This window comes from Mustela nigripes, chromosome 12, assembly GCF_022355385.1.
Source record: "Mustela nigripes isolate SB6536 chromosome 12, MUSNIG.SB6536, whole genome shotgun sequence".
NCBI lineage: Eukaryota > Metazoa > Chordata > Mammalia > Carnivora > Mustelidae > Mustela > Mustela nigripes.
Window position 1 is genome coordinate 92335867 of NC_081568.1, and position 18106 is coordinate 92353972.

The following is an 18106-nucleotide window of genomic DNA, read 5'->3' on the forward strand; positions in this document are numbered from 1 at the left end:
ATCCATTCATCTGTTGAAGGGCATCTTGGTTCTTTCTATTCACGTCATAAGTTGCAGTCTGTTAGCCAGATTTAGAGTTTAGGCATCATTAATAAAACTATAAAATTTCTCTTTGGCCCACTATATACCCTTCTCAGAGGACTTTGTATTTGTCTTTGAACTATTTTCAGCCTGTGTTGTTGATTCAGACATTAGAAATGGAAATTTTTTTCAGACCTTTTAACAAAAGTATTTTTCCTCTGTTACAATCTTGAATTTGGCTTAGTGCTCTCATTTATAGTATATCAAATACTGTTGTGTACAGCATATGAAATAATGAAATGTGGTCTAACATACAACAATAGTTCCCTTTCGCATTTTAATTAAGTTGTGATCTTTTGGGAGCCTGACAGAAATTAGGTAAAGGTGGTTTCTTTATAGATCTTTCTGACATGTAAATAAATCATACTGAAACTTTTCTTGTATACTGGGCCACCATTTAGTATCTTAAGATGTATTCATGGAAGAGAAAGTGATAGAGTGCCCAGAGGCGCCAACTTGGGAAATTAAACCTAGAAATTTGGTGATCTTGGTTCCACATCATAATCTAATGTAGATTATTTGGCAAAAGGTTCTTACAGAGATTCTGTCTTATTTCATTCTTATCACTGTGCATACAGACTTTGCAAGTATGTTTATGTAATTTCCTTATTTAGTTTGTTAATGTAATTATAGTACCTAATAGTGTCACTGCTAGGGAAGTCTAAAAAAAATTTATGCTTTGGCAACTTGGAAAAGCTACTGCTGTGTAAAATCTGATGCTGGGAATGGGTATATGGACAGAAGCATTATTTTTCCCTCTTCTTCTCAAGAAACTCTTTTCTGCCATCACAGAATGCAATTTTGTATACCCAGAAGGGATCTTAGCAATTATCAAGAAGTTTTTTACAGGTGAGAAAACTGAGACCCAGAGAGGTAAAGGTAAATTGGTCTAAGGTTAATTAAACTTATAAAGAGTCCTGTATCTCCATTCTAGCCTGCTCTGCATTTTTTTGATATGTGTACAGTTTCACCTGTATATCACATATTTTCATACACATCTGTTTCAGAAAGCCAAAAGTATCTCTCTCTGAAATTTTCTTCTTCTAATACAGCTGAAATTTAGTTGAGGCTTTTCTGGTTGCCTATGAATTTATTCTTCTCCCCCATCCTCTTGTACTTTTCTTGAGTACCTCAATAGATTGTTTGGCAGCTTCTTTATTCTATCTTAGTAGAGTCCAGATGGAATCAGGGATTAAAGACCTGGGAAAGTTGTCATGAATAGCATTATTTTTTCCTCACATTCAGGAAAAGGAATAGGGTGCCAGATTTGTCTATTATGACTTTTTGCTAAATTTTAAATTTAATTTGATAAAATCAATGGAATGGAGGCTTTTTTTTTTTTTTTTAATTCACAAGCAGCTATTCCTTGAAAATTTGTTTTTGTCTTTGTGGGTTTGCTTTGGGGTTGGGAATGAGAAGAGGAATGCAGGGGTTATTTTCTTCCTGAAATAAATTCAGATAAAACTGAATTTATATTTTTGTGTTTTACTCAAATAGGAAATTTGTTAAATAAATCCAGGACTGGTAATAACTAATATCATGCATTTTGATACAACAGGACAGATATGATTCTGCTGATGATCAGAGTATTTGTCATGTGTGGCACATGGATATAGAAGCTCTTCCAGAATGGATAAACTGCCTAATACAAAAAGTAAGTTCCTTAGTTTCTGAGTAAAATTGGGAATTTACTACTTCCAGGATTTTTTTTTGGAGCTATTTTTCTTGAATTCATTCTTTCAAGAGATAAGAAAGGGTTTGTAACTCTTGATTACACCTACTGGCTTCTTCATTATTACTAGAGAGCTCCAGGTACTTTTCTATCTCAGACTTTAAAACATGGTATTTCCCCTTCCTTGATTGCTCTTCCCACAGTTATTTACTGCTTCCCTTATTTCCATGTATCTTTACTCACAATGAGGCATTGCTTCTGCAAACTGTCAGTTCCCCTACTCTGATATTATCACTCCACACTTCCTTTCTCCTCCTCTCTGATTTAAATAGCTATGTTTTACATACACACATACAATATGTAATATATAGTACTCGTAAGCATGCATGAGCATATATAACCTATATAAATATAGACATAAATACACACACACACGCGCGCATGTATGCACATGTGCTTACCCACATACATATATGGCTTACTGGTCTTGTTAATTGCCTAGCTCCCCTACCAGAATAAAAACTCCATAAAGTCAGAAATTTTTCTCTTTTGTTTATTACTGTTATCTCCAGCACCTAGAACAATGACTACTGAGTAAATGAAATATCCTATATTATTTATGTATGCATATGTGTATAAAATAAACTGGATAATAAATGATTCTCAGTACAATCAATATCAAATTACCAAATTTTTAAGGCTCCTTAATGAAATATTATAAGAGCAAGAACTCACCTTGTTAACAGTATGATATTATTATTTCTCACGTTTTGGGTGAAACACGCATTGAAAAAGTGTTAATATGATTTTTGAAAAATATATAGTTGCCATTCTCCCCTGACTTTTTTGTTATTGTTAAAAAATAACATTTGATAGATATCCTCTGCATTCATTCTCACATTGTAATGATTTCCTGGGAACAAGCCAGTGCCCTGGCTTTCACTGTCCTGAACTTTACAAAATGTATGAGGGTGCTGCAGATATTCCACTGTCTCTCCTGAAAAAAATAATTTTAAGCCAGTTCATTATTAATTTCGCACTTACATATAGAAAATGCACTGTTATGTATGCAACCAGTATCTTTTGGTTGTATGTAAAGAGGCAGGAAGAGCTTTATTCTGTTGGTTGGGTAAGGTTCCCTCCCACAGTGTTTGGTATGCAAGAAGGGTATCAAAACAGACACTTTTCTGTGAGATTTTACTTGCAAATTAAGCTCTGTAGACTGATTTGCTTCCTGGTTCCATAGTGTATTTTTCTTTTCATTAGTTCACACTGTATCCATATTCAGCCGATTGTTTGAGAGATTCTTTTAGAATGAATGCTTGGGAGTATTGTTGGGGTGGGCTGATGTGCAGTATGTTATCATTCTAGAACTTTGGAGTTGCTTATCTCTGTTTATTAGAAGGCTTGTTTCCCTTTACTATTCTGTCTACCAATCAGAAAACAGAAAGCTAGCCTTTTCTGTGGCATAGAAAACTTTCATGTGGTTGGCTTTAAAAAAAAAATACAGCTCACATTCTGTTTGATTACTTTACAATGAAAGCATTGTCTTACTTTCCTTTATTACCTGTAGGCCCAGTGGACAGTTGGAAAACTGAATTGCCCTTTCTGTGGGGCCCGTTTAGGGGGCTTTAATTTTGTCAGCACTCCAAAATGTTCCTGTGGCCAGCTTGCAGCTGTACATCTCTCTAAGAGCTGGACCGTTTATCAGCCAACACGGGCAGAAATAATGAGACCATCGCTGAAATACTTGTCACATCCTAGAGTTCAGTCAGGTTGTGACAAGGAAACTCTGCTGACAGGTGGTGCCTCCAGAAACAGAAATCACGGGGTTTTAAATATGGCCCAAAATAATAATGGCTCTGGAAGATTAACAGAAGCACTCTGCCTGGAGGTGCGGTCAACATATTTTCAGATGAAGAATGAAAAACTGTTCTTCAAAGCATCAGATCCAAAATACCAGCTTTTTGTTCCTCAGCTTGTGACTGGCAGATGCACTACAAGAGCTTTTCATAGGAAATCACATAGTTTGGATCTGAACATCAGCGAGAAACTGACTTTGTTACCTACTTTTTATAAAATACATAGTAAGACTGCTGCCTGTCCCAGGCTAAATGAAACACAGCCTATTCACCTTTCAGGCTTGCCTTTAGAATCTAGTAAAAATAACTGTTCCTTTCAGATTTCATCCAATTTTGATCCTAATATGCTGCTGCTGCACAGATTTTCAGTGGCTCCCCGTGAGACCCAGACACAAAGAGGAGGAGAATTTCAGTGTGGTCTAGAAGCTTCTGCGGTGTACTCTGACCATGCAAGTTCTAACAACCTGACTTTCGTGATGGACCTGCCCTCAGCTGGCAGGAGCATGCTGGAGGCCTCGGACCAGGAAGAGCCCCTCTCAGCACTGGACTTTCTGCGCTCAGGCAGTTTTTCCCTGGGGGCCATTAACCAGAGGCTCAGTAAGAGAGAAAGGAGCAAATTGAAAAATCTGAGAAGGAAACAACGAAGGCATGAAAGATGGCTACAGAAGCAGGTAATTTTTTGAAAAGGTTTACTAAAAATTCTGTGTGGTAAAATCTTGGAGTTTGGGGAGAGGAGCTAACTTTGAATACCTATATTATAAAAACATGGTTTTAATGAGTGTTGAAATGACATTTATGTCTAGGTGAACTTCATAATCATGCACCTCTCTTAAAATCGGCAAGTGTAATCCTGTCTCTGTTCACATATGGTTAGGAAATGTCCTTTCAGGAAGTTTTCCTAAATCTTAGTATTTTACATGAATACTAATCTCATGATGTTGAGGTGAGATTGTCATATACATTTAAAATTTGTTCATGTTGGGATTGTTTGCAGTGATTTTATTTCAGGTCAGTTTGAAACAAAGAAGTCTTTCTAATTTAATTGAGTGACAAATTAGTTGACTTTCATCACTTTTAGCTTAAATGGATATTTTTAAGGAACATTATGTAATTATGTGCTCATATGATCCAGATATGGTTAAATCTACTGATTTGTGAAGTTTATCTTAATAACAATTGACCCTTATTGTAATTTTACAGGAAAGAGTGCTTCTCTATGGTTTAAACTCCTGTATCTATAATGATAGGTTCAAAAATGATTATGCAAAAGTGCTGAACAATAAATTGCAGGTGCTCTGGAGACCAATTAAAGCCAGTGGATGAGGTGCTCCTGAAAATTTGGAAGTTTGAGGACCAGTATATTTCTATGTACATTTTTTTTTTTTTTGCAAATTGTCTTTGTTGCCTACTTGTTTATAGTAAATAGCAATTCTTATTAATCAGTATGTTGAATATTAACATCCATACAGCTTAAATATAGAAAGCTGCAACTTTGCATAATCATTTTTTTAAACAATTCAGCAAACTCATTGCTTATGATCCTAGTCATAGACTGAATAGAATAAAATTACCACATTGAGTGCTTCAATCAGGTTAATTATTTTTCATCATTTGGTTAGAGAGTATAATTATGGGTAATTATTATATTTTTGATTGGATGCTGAAAAGAGCATTGTAGTTCGGTTTATTTGCAGGTGATGGTGTAATGTGGCATCAAAGCATATATTATAGAATGTAAAAAATGAATATATTTTAGCACCATTATAATATGCTTCATGGTTAATATATTGAAGCTATGAAATCCAATATTTTTTATTGAAAATTTGACTTAAACCCATAGATTAATTGGAGATGGTCATATGCTAAGTGAATATTAGAAAGTCTACCTTAAAAACGATATAGAGGGCTTCAGATAACTCTCAAACAAATAGAACTTTAAAAGAAGTATAAAAATTATACTTGCTCTGTATTATAAATTTATGCAGGTAACATCTTCGCAATTTAAAAAAATGTGTTTAATTCTTGAGCTGGGTACTTCTGAAAACTTAAACTATATTACTGATTATTTTTCAGTATAGGAACAGTATTTTTATACAATTTAAAGCTAAGCAAGACCAACATCCGTGTTGTTGTTGTTGTTGTTTTAAAGGGTACTTTTGTTCATTCACATACATGTGGTTTAACCAAACTGCTTGACTAGTGAACCAGAACGAAGGAATTCTAGTCAGACCTGTGGCAGGTCGGTATAGGGAGTACTACGGCAGGGTCCTAGGAGGACTGTTTGGTTGCACGGTAGCTACTGGCAAACAAATGCCGAATGTCTCCTTAGCAAAGAAAACGTAAAAGTCTGCAGAAGCTTGGAAGTGGCATATGAGTTAGTGATATGAGTGCACACCCCAGTTAGAGCCCTAAGAAGAAGAATTTTTAACGGTTTTGTTAATTCAAGCCAAAAGATAAATCCCGGAAAGATTTCATCCCTGAGATAAACTAATGGCTTAGCTATTCAGCTCATTCCATCTTCAGTAAAGAGTAGTTAATTCTGTAAACATTTATCAAATACGTGTTTCATATACCATGCCTTTGAGTAATGACTTCAACGTAGATCCTGCCCTTCTTTATTTTTAAAAGATCCATTTATTTATTTTAGAGAGAGAGTGCTCACACAAGTGGGAGTGACTGAGGGAGAGAGAAAGAGGAGGGGGGAGAGAGGGAGAGAAGCAGACTCCCCACTGAGCACAGAGCCAGACGTGGGGCTCCGTCTCAGCACCCTGAAATCGTAACCTGAACTGAAACAAGGGTCTAACACCTAGCCAACTAGGCCACCCGAGTACCTCCTGCTTTTTTTTAAATAAGGAAGATAAACATACAAGATATAAAGAAAAGGTTACCTATTGTTAATGATAATATTTTTTAAGTTTAAAATAATTGGTTGGGAAATCTAGATTTAGGACTTTCATTTGATATTTAGACATCCTTATGTGGCAGATACCATAATAAAAATGTTAATGACACTATAAAAATGACACTATAAAAAGTTATTTAAATTTTTGAAGCTTAAGGGTATAAGTGGGATTAATATTGAAATAGAAACTAAAACTAATTTTCAGCGTTTTATTCAACAGATATTAATTAAACTTCTATTTTGGGGGAAAGTGCTGAACAAACCTCTTTTCTTATTCACCATAACCTTGTTGGGTTTCTGTTTTCATTTTTTAATTACTATGTGATAAAATATATTCTTGGCATATAGCTCTATGATCTGAACAAACAGATTGATATAACAACCACCACAGTGGGGTTACAGAGCAAATCCATCACCCCCAACATCTCCCTTGTGCCTTTTTGATTGTGCTTTGATTATATCTTTGTAATTATATCCTTGTCCTATCTCTAATCTCTGAAAACCATTGATCTGTGCTCTATTACTTTAGCTTGTCTTTTGGTGATGTTGTAAAATAATAATGTAATGCTATAAAATTAGAATCATATAATATATAACCTCTAGAGACCAGCTTCTTTGATACAGTACAGTTGCCTATGAGATTCATTCAAGTTGTTGAATGTATCATTTGTTCTTTTTTGTTGCTCAGTAGTATTCTATTATACCAATAAACCGCAGTTTGTTCATTGTCCTGTTCAAGACAAGGGAGTTGTTCAAGATTTGGACAGTTATGAATAGAGCAGTTCAAACTATTCCTGTACAGGTTATCCTGTGAACCTAAGTTTTCATTTCTCTAAGGTAAATACTCAGGAATGAGAATACTGGATCGCACGGTAAGTATTTATTTAATTTTGTAAGAAACTGTCACATTGTTTTCCAGTTTGGAAAATGGTTATACCATTTTGTATTTCAAGACCTGGTATATGAGAATTTCCTTTGCTGTGAGTCCTCACTTAAACACCTGGTATTCCCAATATTTTTTAAATTGTTGTAAGTGGGTATGCAGTCACATCATATTGTGGTTTTCATTTGCATTTTGCTGATGGCATTTTCCTAATGATGTTGAACATTTTTCATATGCTTATTTTTCCATTTGTATATATTGTGTAGGGAAGTGTCTGTTTAGATATTTTGGCCATTCTTAATTGGGTTGTGTTCATTGTGTTGAGTTGTGAGAGTTCTTTATATATTTTGGATGTAAGTTTTTCATCGCATATGTGATTTGTAAAGATTTTCTCTGAGTTTGTAGTTTGTCCTTTTTGTCTCTTATTTATTTTTTTTTTCCCTGTGGAGCAAACATACTTAATTTTGATAAAGCCTAATTTCCCTTTTTTTTAAATGGATTATGTCATTGGTGTCATACCTAAGATCTCTTTTGCCTAATTCTTAGGTTATAAAGATTTTTTCCTAATGATTTAGGTGCTTTTAGGTTTCATCTAAAAGTTTCTTTATTTTGGGACACCTGGGTGGCTCAGTGTGTTAAGCCTCTGCCTTTGGCTCAGGTCATGATCCTAGGATCCTGGGATCGAGCCCCGCATAGGGCTCTCTGCTCAGCGAGAGGCCTGCCTCTCTCTCTGTCTGCCTCTCTGCCTACTTGTGATCTCTGTCAAATAAATAAATAAAATCTTAAAAAAAATTTTTTAAAGTTTTTTAATTTTAAGTACCACATTAAGAATTATGATTCATTTTGAGTTTATTTCTTTTTGATAAAGTGTGAGGTTTCAGTTGAGGTTCGCTGTTTTACATAGAGTGCTTGATTGTTCCAGCACCATTTGTTGAAAACACTGACCTTTCTCCATTGAAATGCTTTTGCAACTTTGTCAAAGACCAATTGGCTGTATGTGTGGGGGTTCTATTTCTGCATTATCTATTCTCTTCAGTTCATTTTTGTGTCTCTCTCATTGCCAGGAGTCCTTTCTCTTCATTTTTGTAGCTATAATAAATCATAAAGTAGGAGTCTGTGATTCCTCTAACTTAACTGTTCTTTATTAAACTTGTTTTATTTATTGTAGTTCCTTTACCTTTTCATGTAAAATTTAGAACCAGCCTGTTTATTTACCAAAATAGTCCTGTTGGGATTTTGATTGTAATTATATGAAATCTGTAGATCAACTTGGGGAAAACTGAAATCATTACTGTGTTGATTTTCCTAATCCTTGAACATGGTATGTCTCTCCATTTGTTTAGGTCTTTGATTCCTTTCATCTATATTTTACACTTTTTAGCATTCAGAACCTATACATGTTTTGTTAGCTTTATACCTATTTACTCTTTGATGTTGTTAATTTTTTAAATTTTTATATTGCTATTAATTGTATGTTGCTAGTGTACAAAAACACAATTGATTTTTGTTTTGACTTTGTATCTTGTTATTTGAAAGTACAGATCTTTTGACATCTTGTCAGATTTATTCCTAAGTATTCATATTTTTTACTGTTGTAAAATCATACTGTTTCTTTAAGTTTGAATTTCCAATTGTTCATTGATAATACATAGAAATAAAATTGAGTTAGTATGATCTTATATCTTACAACCTTTCTAATCTAACATAGTAGGAATAGTAGTTGTTTTTTAGATTCCATTGTATTTTCTAGTAGATGATCATAGTGTCTGCAAATAAATACATTATTTATGTATTTATGTAATACATTATTAAATACATCTTCCTTTCCAATCCAGAATCTTTTTTCCTTTTTTCTTTTTCCCTCTTTTTTTTTTTTTGTTGTTGTTTGTTTTTTGTTATTGAAGTAGCTAGAGCATCCAGTACAGTATTGAGTAGAAATGAGGAGAACAGACATCCTTGTCTTTTTCCTGATATTAGGAAGGAAGCACTCAGCTTCTCACCATTAAGTATGTTAGTTTTAGGTGTTTTATAGATGCCCTTTATCAGGTTAAGGAAGTTTCCTTATATTCCTAGTTGGCTGGAAGTTTTATTATAAATGGATGTTGAATTTTGTCAAATGCTTTCTCTCATCAATTGATAGAATTGTGTGTTTTCAGTGTTAATACTGATTATTAAACTGAGTCAGCCTTTTCAGTCCCACAATAAACACCACTTTTATTATATTGTATTTTTCTTCCTATATATTGCTGGATATTATTTGTAATAATTTTTGAGAGTTTTTTCCTAACCTCTGCACATGATGGATATTGGCCCAAGGTTTTCTGTATTTTTGTGCTGTTCTTGTGTGCTTTTGATATCCAGATAGTACTGGTCATGTAAAATGAGTTAGGAAGTAATCTTTCCTCTTCAGTTTTTTGGAAAATATTTTGAAGAATTGATGTTATTTTTTCTTAAATATTTGTTAATGAAACTTTCTGGGCCTGAAGATTTGCTTTTTGGAAGGTTTTGAACTGAATTCCATTTCTTTAGTACTTAATAGAACAATTTATGTATCTCTTTAATTTTGGCTAAGTTTTGATAGTTTGTTTTTTTCAGTGAATTATCTAAGTTGTTGAAATTGTATATTAGTATTGTTCGTAATATTCCCTTATAATTCTTTTAATGTCTTGGATTGGTAATGATACCCCTTTAAAGGCTTATAATTAATGGTGATTTGTATCTTCTCTCTTGCTCTCTTTTTTTCTTTATTCTTCTTTTTTTTTTAAAGTTTTGCTAGATTATCAATTTTATGGATCTTTTCAAAGAACCAGCCTTGGATTTCAATTATATTTTCCATTGTTTGCTACTTTTAAATTCTTAATTTCTGCTCTTACCTGTAATATTTTCTTTCTTCCTTCATTTTCTTTCCTTTTAGAAAAAAAATACTTAGCAGCTTATTAATTGGAATCTTAGAAGGTTATTGTTTGGCAATCTTTCTTTCTCATCTAAGCATTTAATGCTGTAAACCTCCCTTTAGTTACTGCATTAGCTACATCCTATAACATTATGGTTGTTATATGGTTTTTATTATAATTCGGTCCAAACTATTTTCTAATTTCTTTTGAGACTTTTTTTTTCTTTTCTTTTCTTTTTTTTTTTTTTTTTTTTGGCCCACCTCGTTTGTCTAAGTGGTTAATATAATCATGAAAAGACTGGAATACTAGCATTTTGAGGAAATTAATCAAAAATTTCTTCCTGGAGAAAATATTTCTTCCTCTGGATTGAGGGAAAGTAAAACTGTCCCTAGTATAATTGCATAATATTTTTAAAACAATTCTTTGTAAACAGCATTTCATTCTATTATGTTTTCATTTTTTAACCTTAAGTCTATTTAATATGAGTAAAAGAAAATGTCTCTTTAAAGCCCTCAGGAAACTATTGTGAAACAAAGAATTTACCTCATTTTTCTCTGGAGTGTTGTGCATGAGAATATAAAGTAATTGACCTAATATCATGGTTTGTAATAAATCACTGAACCATTTACAATGACTATATTATTTTGTTCTCAGTGAATTAAACGAGTTAAGACTACTTGTATTATTACAAAGGTGTGATTTAGGCCCTGGGGAGAATAGGACCCAATTAATTATAACAAAGACCTGCTTATTTGGGTTTATCTAGAAAAGATACATATCTTCCACAAAGGCACTAAATTTCATTTCCATGGACTTTTACATAGTGATCATTTTGAACTTTGTGTAGATTTTAAAGGAGTTCATTTACTCTTTTATCACTTGATTCATCATCTTCAAATCATGCAGAGATCATATTCCAAACACATACTCAGTTGTCCCTTTAAAAGAGGAGAAATTTTTTATATCTGAACTATAATAGTAATCCACATATTGAACAATTATTCCTCATTTTTTCTCTGCCTCCAACAGAAAATTAATGGTTTATTGAAAGAAAAAGCCTTAGCAATGAAAATCTGACAATTAAAACAACACAGATTTTACTGGTTTCATTAAACACATAAACTTGGTCATGAAACGGTCTTCTTTTAGGAAGAACGTCATGACCTTTGGTCATATATGGAGACAGAGTGGTATTTATTTCTCAATCTACTTTGTGTCAATTTATGGTTTCAGTTAGTTCATTACTCTCTTCATTTTTTTTTATTGAAGTATAATTAGCATACAGTGTTATTTTACTTTTAGCTGTTAATAAAACAATTAACCAGTTCTGTGCATTACTCAGTGCTTATCAAGATAAATTCAGTCCTAATCCCCTTCACCTCTTTCACCCATAACCCAACTGACCTCCCCTCTGGCAGCTACCAATTTGTTCTTTGTATGTAAAAGTTGTTTTTTTGTCTCTTTTTTTCTTGGTTTATTCATTTGTTTTGTTTCTTAAATTCTACATACAAGTGAAATCATATAGTGTTTGTCTTCCTTTGTCTGACTTATTTTACTTAGTATTATATCTTTAGTATTATAGGTCCATCCATGTTGTTGCAAATGGCAAGATCTCATTCTTTTTTATGGCTGAGTAATATTCCATCATTTGAATATGTGTGTGTGTATATTAATATGTATGTGTGTATTTACACACTTATACATATACATACACACCACATTTTCCTTACCCATCTATTTATGGATGGATGGACACTTGGTGCTTCTCTGTCTTCTGTAAGTAATGGTACAGCAAGCGTAAGGATACATAGATCTTTGCAAATTAATGTTTTCATTTTCTTTGGGCAAATAGCCAGTAGTGGAATTACTGGATAATGTGCTAATTCTATTTTTGCTTTTCTGTGAAACCTCCGTACTGTTCACCCATAGTATCTGCGCCACTATTTGCATTTCCACCAACAGTCCACAAGGATTCCTTTTTCTACATAATCTCATTAACACTTGTTATTTCTTGTTTGTTTGTTTGTTTTTTTATTGTAGCCATTCTGACAGGTGTGAAGTGATATCTCATTGCATATTTAATTTACATTTCTCTAATGATTAATGATATTGGGCATCTTTCTTTTTTTTAATAATTCTTTTATTTTTTTATAAACATATAATGTATTATTAGCCCCAGGGGTACAGGTCTGTAAATTGCCAGGTTTTCACACTTCATAGCACTCACCATAGCACATATCCTCCCCAATGTCCATAACCCCAACAACCTCTCCCTACCCACCTCCCCACCGCCCGGCAAACCTCAGTTTGTTTTGTGAGATTAAGAGTCTCTTATGGTTTGTCTCCCTCCTGATCCCATCTTGTTTCATTTATTCTTTTCCTACCCCCCAAACCCCCCACATTGCATCTCTACTTCCTCAAATCAGGAGATCATATGATAGTTGTCTTTCTCTGACTGACTTATTTCACTAAGCATAATACCCTCTAGTTCCATCTACATCATTGCAAATGGCAAGATTTCATTTCCTTTGATGGCTGCATAGTATACCATTGTGTGTGTGTGTGTGTGTGTGTATCACCTCTTCTTGATCCATTCATCTGTTGATGGACATCTAAGTTCTTTCCATAGTTTGGCTGTTGTAGACATTGCTGCTATAAACATTCGGGTGCACATGTTCCTCCAGTTCACTACATTTGTATCTTTAGGGTAAATACCCAGTAGTGCAACTGCTGGGTTGTAAGGTAGCTCTATTTTCAACTTTTTGAGGAACCTCCATGCTGTTTTCCAGAGTGGTTGCACCAGCTTGCATTCCCACCAACAGTGTCAGAGGGTTCCCCTTTCTCCGCATCCTCGCCAGCATCTGTCATTTCCTGACTTGTTAATTTTAGCCATTCTGACTGGTGTGAGGTGGTATCTCACTGTGGTTTTGATTCGTATTTCCCAGATGCCGAGTGAGGTGGAGCACTTTTTCATGTGTCTGTTGGCCATCTGGATGTCTTCTTTGCTGAAATGTCTGTTCATGTCCTCTGCCCATTTCTTGATTGGATTACTTGTTCTTTGGGTGTTGAGTTTAATGAGTTCTTAATAGATTTTGAATACTGACCCATTATCTGATATGTCATTTGTGAATATCTTCTCCCATTCTGTCAGTTGTCTTTTGGTTTTATTAACTGTTTTCTTTGCTGTGCAAAAGCTTTTGATCTTGATGAAGTCCCAGTAGTTCATTTTTGCCCTTGCTTCCTTTGCCTTTGGCAATGTTTCTAAGAAGAAGTTGCTTCTGCTGAGGTTGAAGAGGTTGCTGCCTCTGTTCTCCTCAAGGATTTTGATGGATTCCTTTCTCACATTGAGGTCTTCCATTCATTTTGAGTCTATTTTTGTGTGTGGTGTAAAGAATGGTCCAGTTTCATTTTTCTGCATGTGGCTGTCCAATTTTCCCAGCACCATTTGTTGAAGAGGCTCTCTTTTTTCCATTGGACATTCTTTACTGCTTTGTCAAAGATGAGTTGACAATAGAGTTGAGGGTCTATTTCTGGACTCTCTAATCTGTTCCATTGATCTATGTGTCTGTTTTTGTGCCAGTACCATACTATCTTGATGATGACAGCTTTGTAATATAGCTTGAAGTCTGGAATTGTGATGCCACCAACTTTAGCTTTATTATTCAGCATTCCTCTGGCTATTTGGGGTCTTTTCTGGTTCCATATAAATTTTAGGATTATTTGTTTCATTTCTTTGAAAAAAATTTATGGAATTTTGATAGGGATTGCATTAAATGTGTAGAACGCTTTAGGTAGCATAGACATTTTCACAATATTTGTTCTTCCAATCCATGAGCATGGAACATTTTCCTGTTTCTTTGGGTCTTCTTCAGTTTCTTCCACAGTACTTTATAGTTTTCTGAGTACGGATTCTTTGCCTCTTTGGTTAGGTTTATTTTGAGATATCTTATGGTTTTGGCTGCAATTGTAAATGGGATTGACTCCTTAATTTCTCTTTCTTCTGTCTTATTGTTGATGTAAAGAAATGCAACTAATTTCGGTGCATTGATTTTATATCCTGATACTTTACTGAATTCCTGTACAAGTTCTAGCAGATTTGGAGTGGAGTCTTTTGGGTTTTCCACATATAGTATCATATCATCTGCAAAGAGTGATAGTTTGACTTCTTCTTTGCGATTTGGATGCCTTTAATTTCTTTTTGTAGTCTGATTGCTGAAGCTAGGACTTCTAGTACTGTGTTGGATAGCAGTGGTGATAATGGACATCCCTGCCATATTCCTGACCTTAGCTGCAAAGCTCTCAGTTTTTCCCCATGAGAATGATATTTGCTGTGGGTTTTCCATAGATGGCTTTGATAATATTGAGGTTTGTGGATTTGGGGCATCTTTCTTATGTAGCCTGTTGGCCAGCTCTTACATTTTATTAATGAAACAACATTTAGGGCTTGTTCATTAAGTCGAGACTTTGGAATTGATTCTACCTTGCAGGAAGTCACCATCTCATGAGATAATAAGATATCAATAAGCAGTCAGTTTTAATAGACATCACCAAATACCTTAACTTTGTTTTCCTGCCATTTCAATTGATTTCAAAATATAGATAACTAACTGTGGACCAAATTACATGGAATTGCTCATTCCTTTACCTTAAGATCTAAATTTTCTAATGCTTAGCACAATACTCTGTACACACAGTAAGTGGTCAAGAATTTTTTATAATGAAAGCTTTTTTATTTTAGAATAGTTTTAGATTTATATAAAAGTTGTGAAACTAGGTCAGAGATTTCCCATATGCCTCCACCTAGTTTATCATATTAATAAGTTATATTAGTGGGGATCCTGAGTGGGTCAGTCAGTTAAGTGGCTGGGTCTTGATTTTGGGTCAGGTCATGATTTCAGGGTCCTGGGATTGAGCCCTGAGTCAGGCTCCATGCTCAGCAGGGAGTCTACTTGAGGATTCTCTCTCTTTCCCTCTGTCTTTCTCCCTGCTTATGTGTACACACACTTTCTCTCTCTCTTTCTAAAATAAGTAAATAAATCTTAAAAAAAATAACTTATATTAGTATGCTACATTTATAAGTAATGAATCAGTATTGATATATTAGTATTAATCAGGCTCTACCTTAGTCACAGTGTTTTAGTTTTTACCTATAGTTTATTTATTTATTTATCTATTTTTTTCCCATTCCATTTTATTTCTTTTCAGTGTTCCAAAATTCATTGTTTATGCACCACACCCAGTGCTTTATGCAGTACGTGCCCTCCTTAATACTCACCACTAGGCTCACCCAACCCCCACAGCCCTCCCCTCTAAAACCCTTAGTTTGATTCTCAAAGTCCACAGTCTCTCATGGTTCGTCTTCCGCTCTGCTTTTCCCCAACTCACTTCTCTCCATTTCCCAATGTCCTCCATGTTATTCCTTATGCGCCATAAATAAGCGAAACCATATGAAAATTGACTCTATCTCTGCTTGACTTATTTCACTCAGCATAATCTCCTCCAGTCCTGTCCATATTGATAAAAATTGTTGGGTATTCATCCTTTCTGATAGAGGCATAATACTCCATTATATATATGGAGCATAGTTCTTTTCTCTGTTCCAGGATCTTATCCAGGGTACCATGACTCCTTAGGCTCCTCTTGCCTTTAAGAATTTCTCAGACTTTCCCTGTTTTTGATGACTTTGACAGTTTTGAGGAATGCTGCTGAGCTATTTTGTAGTATGTCCCTCAATTAAGATTGACAAATACTTTTCTCATGATTAAGCCAGGGTTATAGATTATATGAGTCCCCAAGACCACCCCACATTCAATGATTCACTAAGAGGACTCAAGAGACTCACCCCGTGATCATACTCAAGACTTGTATTATTACAATGCAAAGATACAGACCAACGCAGCAAAGGGAAAAGATGTATAGGGCAAATTCTGGACAAAACCATGTACATACTCCCAAGGTTCTGTCCCCATTGAGTTATATAGAATGAACTTCTTACATCAAAAATTGTGACACCATGTTCAGTATTGTGTGCTAGGAAAGCTTAATATAGACTCAATGCCCACAGTTTTTGTTGGAGGGTTCCCTAGTCCCATAGAAGTGATATGTGGCAGACAGATCCCAGAATCCATGCTGTTAACCATTATACCATGACCTCTGAAGAAAGATTCTCCTCACATGTTTTATCATTCTTAGATGATTAAGAAAATATCTTATTACCACATACCTTTATATTTTTGCATCCTTTTCTGCATTTTACTAATATCCATGGGGTAGAACACTCTTGGTCCATAACTATGCAGAATATTGAAGATACAGCAATGAATGGAATAGGATTCCTCTACTCATGGACCTTCCAGTGAAGAGAGGAGACACATATGAACATCAGTGATCTTTTTCTTAGGTATTTGCAGAGGTGCCGTATTGTAGAGAATCTTGGCCAAGAGCTTATTTGATCTGGGGTTGTTTTGACCAAGACGTGAGATGCACTGGAGAATTCCAGAGAATTCACAAAGAATCAAGCTTGATTGGGAAAGGGTAGGACGATTGTGTGGAAGTGGTAAGATTAATGACAGAGAAAAGAGGTTAGCTGAGAAAGAATTGTGATGGAGTAGTCAGAAACATATATTTGATTATGAGGATGCCATATAGCTGCTGAGTAGTTTTAGGCTAGATCCATGGTGAGAGCTCAATAAGTGGTTGCAGAGTATATGAATTGAACAGATAAATGGCATATCCAATGATTCAGGCATGGAAAATTAACCAGTTCTGGCTAACATTGGTTCCTTAACCTTAGCTACAGGTTGGAATCCTCTGAGGAGCTTCTAAAAATGCGACTGCCTGGCCTCGATCAGGTTATATTTCACTTGGTCTACACTGGACATCAGTACATGTGTTTGTGTTTATTAATATATGTATATATGTTTATGTGTGTATATATATATATATATATACAGTATATTTTAATTTTCAAGTGATCCCAACATGTAGCCAGAGTTGAGAACTATTGAAAAGAAGGAAGATCAACAAAAAAAGCAATTAAAAGTGGGTTAGAAGTAAATTTCTGGAGTCTTCGATGAAGGATTTATTTACAAGAGCAATGAGAATTTATTCTGATGGATGGTACAGAAGAAAGGCTAGAACCCAGGCGGAGAAGGAATTGGATGAAAAACTATACTGGAAAAGACAAGATACTTTTATCTTACCTTCTAACACCTAAAATAGCTCCTTACATGTAGTAAAAGACAGTACGAATATTTCTGCACAAGTAATATTTGGTATATTCACAAAGCTTTTCTTAGTCTGGCATTAAGAGAATGAGTTTTGACTAGGCAAGCCCGAGGGAGGGAATGGAAAGGAGAGTTTGTAGCGGTGGGAGTGATGGAAAGAGCAGCTTAAAGTTACTGAGCTCCGGCTTGTGCTAGGTGCAGTACAAGGTGTTTGACTTGGATCAGCTCTTTCCTGTGAGCTGGTAGCTTGTGAAGCAGGAGGAAGCGGGAGGAAGGCAGGCTTTGGACATTACAGGGAAGCGTGAAGGCAGTCACTTCCTCAGGCACTGAGGGGAAAAGGCAGTGGGTGTAAGAGAATGGCAAGGATGTGTGCTGTCCTGTCCCAAAATGTGGAAAAGGCTGATTTGTTTGGGGAAGAGAAAAAACAGAATCATCAGTGAGCTACTGCCAGAGAGACGCTTGGAGAAGATTGGAGCTTATCAGGTGAGATTGAGTTTAGTGCTAGGTGTGTTGGATGAATAGAACTAGACTATGTTTTCAGCTTTTTTGGCCTTGTGTGCTCTGGGAAGACTGCCTGGTTTTCATT

At 35.0% G+C, this 18106-nt stretch overlaps 1 protein-coding gene across 2 annotated transcripts in view; it reads left to right on the forward strand.

The window, feature by feature from the left end:
* RNF180 (ring finger protein 180) overlaps positions 1-18106 on the forward strand; it is a 192909-nt gene that overhangs the window by 45872 nt on the left and 128931 nt on the right. For both annotated transcript variants that reach the window (XM_059416635.1, XM_059416634.1), the window contains exons 3-4: positions 1640-1735; positions 3327-4286. In XM_059416635.1, coding sequence (XP_059272618.1) covers positions 1640-1735; positions 3327-4286 — 1056 coding nt within the window. The remainder of the gene's footprint in view (positions 1-1639; positions 1736-3326; positions 4287-18106) is intronic.